The sequence below is a fragment of the Frankliniella occidentalis genome, unplaced genomic scaffold (genome assembly GCF_000697945.3).
Source record: "Frankliniella occidentalis isolate FOCC.00 unplaced genomic scaffold, Focc_3.1 Scaffold413, whole genome shotgun sequence".
Lineage (NCBI taxonomy): Eukaryota > Metazoa > Arthropoda > Insecta > Thysanoptera > Thripidae > Frankliniella > Frankliniella occidentalis.
In genome coordinates this window covers 126,368-131,189 of record NW_026267534.1, presented here as the reverse complement: position 1 = coordinate 131,189, position 4,822 = coordinate 126,368, and the positions used below count along the sequence as shown (strand labels likewise).

At 41.1% G+C, this 4,822-nt stretch overlaps 1 protein-coding gene across 1 annotated transcript in view; it reads right to left on the bottom strand.

Annotated features, from left to right (window-relative positions):
• LOC113213943 (uncharacterized) overlaps positions 1 to 4,822 on the bottom strand; it is a 41,533-nt gene that overhangs the window by 24,473 nt on the left and 12,238 nt on the right. Inside the window, exons 2-4 of the mRNA XM_052274584.1 lie at positions 3,102 to 3,194; positions 1,269 to 1,481; positions 69 to 322 (exon numbers count right to left, since the gene is read on the bottom strand). Of these exons, the coding sequence (XP_052130544.1) occupies positions 69 to 322; positions 1,269 to 1,481; positions 3,102 to 3,194 (560 nt within the window). The remainder of the gene's footprint in view (positions 1 to 68; positions 323 to 1,268; positions 1,482 to 3,101; positions 3,195 to 4,822) is intronic.

The window sequence follows — 4,822 nt, the reverse complement described above, 5'->3', positions numbered from 1 at the left end:
ACTCCGTTTGGCGGAAGGGCGAGTTCAGTCCGGGAAAAAAAGTTTAAAAAGGGTCTCTTAGCTCTTACCTCAAGATGGTTGGCGAAGAGCTTGAGGCAGTACTGGCCCTCAGCCCCCATGTTGTAGGTACCTCTAACGCCGCAAGACCACTGGACAGTCACCTTTCCGGCCTCGATGTTCTTCACCTTGCCTGACCTCATTGAACTATCTGTGCCCTGCCAGTCTCGACCTCGCCCGACAACAGAGCCAATGCGGAGGCGGGCGGCCATCTCCTCGGCAGACAGATGGTCTAGGGTGTTCGACCGCTCCTCCCACTGCAGACCTGCGACAAAGTGCGTCAACTTAGAAATGCATGTGCAGGCAAAGCATAACCGAAAAAGACAACAGGTCATTTTTAAGTTTTTGAGGTTAATGCAAGCTCGTTTTGACGCCAAACTAATTTATAAAGCTAATCATGACCATTTCACGTTGCTGGGGATTATTTTGACATTTCCTTTTGTACCACTGTCAAGGAACATTTCTGTGTGAAAAAAGTCGAACAGTTTCATACGTATCCAGCCGTAGAAGGCTGCAAAAGACCCAAGTTCCAGTTCTTCATTAGAAGAGAGGACTTATATTAATTAAATATTTTGATGCGGGATGATCTTCTGAAACGGGGGACTTTGATGTGAGTATATTTGTAATATTTTTTAGGAAACTGTGTCTATCATATGTATAAATAGTGCACTGAATTGTATATTCTTATTTCAGCCCCACCTCTCCCTTTGGAAGAAGTTATTTGCTTAGATTATATCTTCATATCCTGAAGGTGTATCTGTACGGTTTGATGTTTTGCAAGTGAAGTGATAAGTGTTCATCGTATGCATTGAATATAATAAAACAGCACCCAAACAATTTCATCGTTTTGATTGTACCCTTGTCACATTCGACCCATATTTGTTATGTTGATGAAGCATAAATATTTTATCGTTGGAGGGGGAATATTTAACCGCCCAGAATCTTTTACACCAAGGACAGTGTTTACTACGGCTTCACTGTACCTGTATTCTGTACCAATGAACTACGGTTTCGCTGTACCTTTACTGTACCTCCTACGGTAATGGGTACGGTTTGACCGAGAAACAAGTTGACGAATGTTTTACCGTACCAAATACTGTGGATTTTTCTAACAGTGTAAGGGCTGCTTATAGGACCCACCACCAGGTCGAAGCGTACCGTAACAATAATGAACTGAAGTACCGTATTATGCCAGTGAACAGTAGACTCACCTTCCTCATACTCTTCCTCCTCCTCCTCCTCGATTTCAGTCTCCTTGTTCTTCTCGCACTTCTGGGCCTCCAGATCTTTCTCCGGCTGTACTTTTTCCAGTGACGGAGCTTGCTTCAAACCGCCCTTGCATAAGAGACGGCACATAAGCAGTTTAGCGAAGGGATCCTCGGAGGCTGGCACCGTCGCTATCCACTGCACCGCATCGTCCTCAGCTGAAGTCACAAAGATCAATCAACCGTTATGTCGTACATGGTGCCTGCCAGACTCGCAGTGCCAGATAAGACCGCCCACTTTAGTTTCGAGTTTCAATACAAGGTTTACGTTGAAAAAAAAAACACTTATTTAAGTCGTCTGCATTTTTCAAAAGTCACCATCCTGTTAGTCTAAAATTGTTCACAAATATTAACATTTGGTGATTTCCCGGCTTTTCTGTTTTCATAAACTTGGGACTTGTGCACTATAGTGTTTTTTGCATTTAATAAGAAAAGGGCAATTTTTGCCCAAAACATCTACTGAATGAGGAGGATAGATAGATGTGCCATTTTTCACCCAAATAGACCACCCGTTGGTAGACCTGATGGTATCAATCGAGAAGTACTCCGGACAGTAAGTCGAACCGCACTCCAACGGTGACGTCACCGTACGGTCCCCTCTGTCTGTAGAACCGTCCTGTCCTACTGCTATTCTGTTCCGTTACAGTGTTGATCAAAATTGTACCAAAATACTCAAAACTCGTGGCATTTGACAACATATGCAGCGTGATATCTCAAATTACAAAAATCCTGGCCGAATGCTCATTAGTAGATCTTCTCGATGCTAGTCATATAACGGAATCAAAAGTTAATTTCTGTCAAAACTGCACCACGTGTCCTGAATATCCAAACTGAAGACGTCTTGAGAAGTATTGAACATTGCTACCTTCAATCTCCCACAGGCCAGACCGTCTCAACGATACCATGTGCGTTTAAAGTGGTACATCTGTCCTCTATCAGCCTCGGATCGGAAAGATAGTTTCGAAAAAATTTGCCCTACTCTAGAAGGAACATTTTTGTGTCAAAACAATGGAACAGTTTTAAACGCACTTAGCCTCAGACAAAATTTGTTTCTAAATTCAGAGAATTTGTACGCAAATTTAAACAATTTTTATGAAATCAGAAACAAATGGTCTGAGGCTGAACACGTAAAAAGCTCTTCTATTTTTTGGACACAAAATTGTTCCTCCACACTTATAGTGAATTCATATTTTCACGAAAAAAAATATAAATAATTATAAGACTTAATCCCAAATCGCCATCTTTTCAATTTCATACAAGATGATACAGGGAGAAGTAAAATCGCCATCTTTTCAATTTCATACAAGATGATACAGGGAGAAGTAAAGAGTAAAAGACGAGTTTTTCGGGAAAACCAAGGCACTCCATTGTCCATTATGCACATTGCAAGATGAGCCTGTGTAAACATTATAACAAGATTTACTTTAAAACACACGCACACTGGAAACGCTATTGTGTGAATGTCGCTCACTTGTAGGTGAGCGAATATCCATTCGTACACTTACAGGGGGCAATGGTGTGAATTTTCTAGGAAAAATTTATACGTTTACACCTTGTAAGTGTACGAATAGAAATTCGCTCACCTACAAGTGAGCCAAATTCACACACTTGCGTTTCCTAGTGCAGTGACAAATAGGCGTCTTTACTGCAGAAAGTGAAAAATTGTCAATTTCTGAAGTTTTAAAGAGTATTTTGCCGAGAATGTGCACAGAAGTGCATCCCAAAATCGACAAACAGTGTCCGTTGCCAAAGTGTCCGGGAAAAGTAGCATTTTCTTACCGTTCGAGTCAGAGCCCATTGCTAACTTGAAATTTGACTTTTCGCTCGAAAAGTCAGACATCAGTTGAGAGGCGACATGAGGAAGACCTGCAACTTTAGAATAGACAAATTCGCATGAGCCATAAACGGAAAAGTACGATAGTATGTTCTCTTCAAACATCAAATGCAATCATTTTTTCAAGGCGTAAGTAAGGTCATGACCGGGAATGACCCAACATGATCGTTTTTGTAAGTAAGTACAAAAGGTACACTGTTAAAAAATATTGCCACATTATCACACTCTTTGTAATGACTAGTTTGATAAAAAACAATACCGTTTGTTTTCATTGACACGTGGCAATATTCCTTTTATTTTGCCCGTAGTTGTCCATAACAATGATTCCTACTTTTCCTCATGTTGTAACACTACAACAAAACCGTTGTAAATTTTTATATTAAGATGTATGGTTACACAAATTTTTGGTGTAGGCGGAAAGTAAATAAATAACCCCTGTTTTGAAATGAAAATTTGTTTCAGAAAATTTGGTGAACGTTGTTAGATTACAACATGTGTAGTTTTTTAGCCCGCCCTTCTGCTTTGAAAAAGCTATCCAGCGGGCTTATGCTATGCAAACGACCTCGTGTGTGTCTGTGTGTCTGTCTGTTCCTCTAGAAGGAGATGTGCTAGAGACTTGAAATTTTCAGGGTATTTAAGGTACACTCCTAGAGAACGAAACGCCTACGGCAATTCCTGGCAACCAACTCTAAGGTTGTGAATGGCAATAAGGGTATCCCGGTTGGCTCATTTTGTCCCACCTGTCTTTTGTCCCACCAATTTAAAAAAAAGGGCATTTTCATACATTTTTAAAATTGTATTTTGGTGGTGTGTTTTTTTCCCCCTGTCATTTGTCCCACCTCTCTAAGAAATGGGATTTTTTCGTTGTTTTTTTGGTGTGTGTGTTTTTCGTCCCACCTGTCCTTTGTCCCACCTTCCTCAAAACACTGAAGGAATAGGATTTTTTCATTGTTGTTTTTCTTGTGTGTTTTTTGACCTGTTACTTGTCCCACCACCCTAAGAAATAGAATTTTTCCAAAGGACAGGTGGGACAAAAAACACACACACCAAAAAAACAACGAAAAACTCCCATTTCTTAGGGAGGTGGGACAAATGACAGGGGGGACAAAAAACACACCACCAAAATACAATTTTAAAAATGTATGAAAATATCCTTTTTTTAAATTGGTGGGACAAAAAATCTACATCCGGGTACCCAAGGTTCAAAAATTCTCCCAAAGAGTATTTTTTTTTTTTTTAATGTTCTTCTAAGGGGTAACTCGTCAAAGTAGAGCCCTGTGGGCGAAAATTTCGTGCGTTTCGCTCTATCTCTAACCGTTTAGGCGCTAAAGGGTCTTTTTATGGCGAAAATAAGCTAAAAATTGCTATAGTTAACAATAAGTTGTAGAGAAAGGCCTAAAAACCTCAAAATAGAAAGTAAACTCTCCTCCTACCCCAAAAAAACGTTTTCTTAGCAGAAGGGTGAGTTGTAGTCGCGGTTCTTCACCGGTACATCCCTTTCTCGAGTCTTCGGGGCAAGCTCAAAGACGACGGGTTTAAGCGGGCCCAAGGCCCTCTACATCATTCGATCATGTTCTTCAGCAAATGGCGTGACAGAAATGGTCGGGCCTCTGTTCGGACCGCAGGCCGGACCATCGCCGCCGGCAGGCCAAGCAGGCCCTGCCCC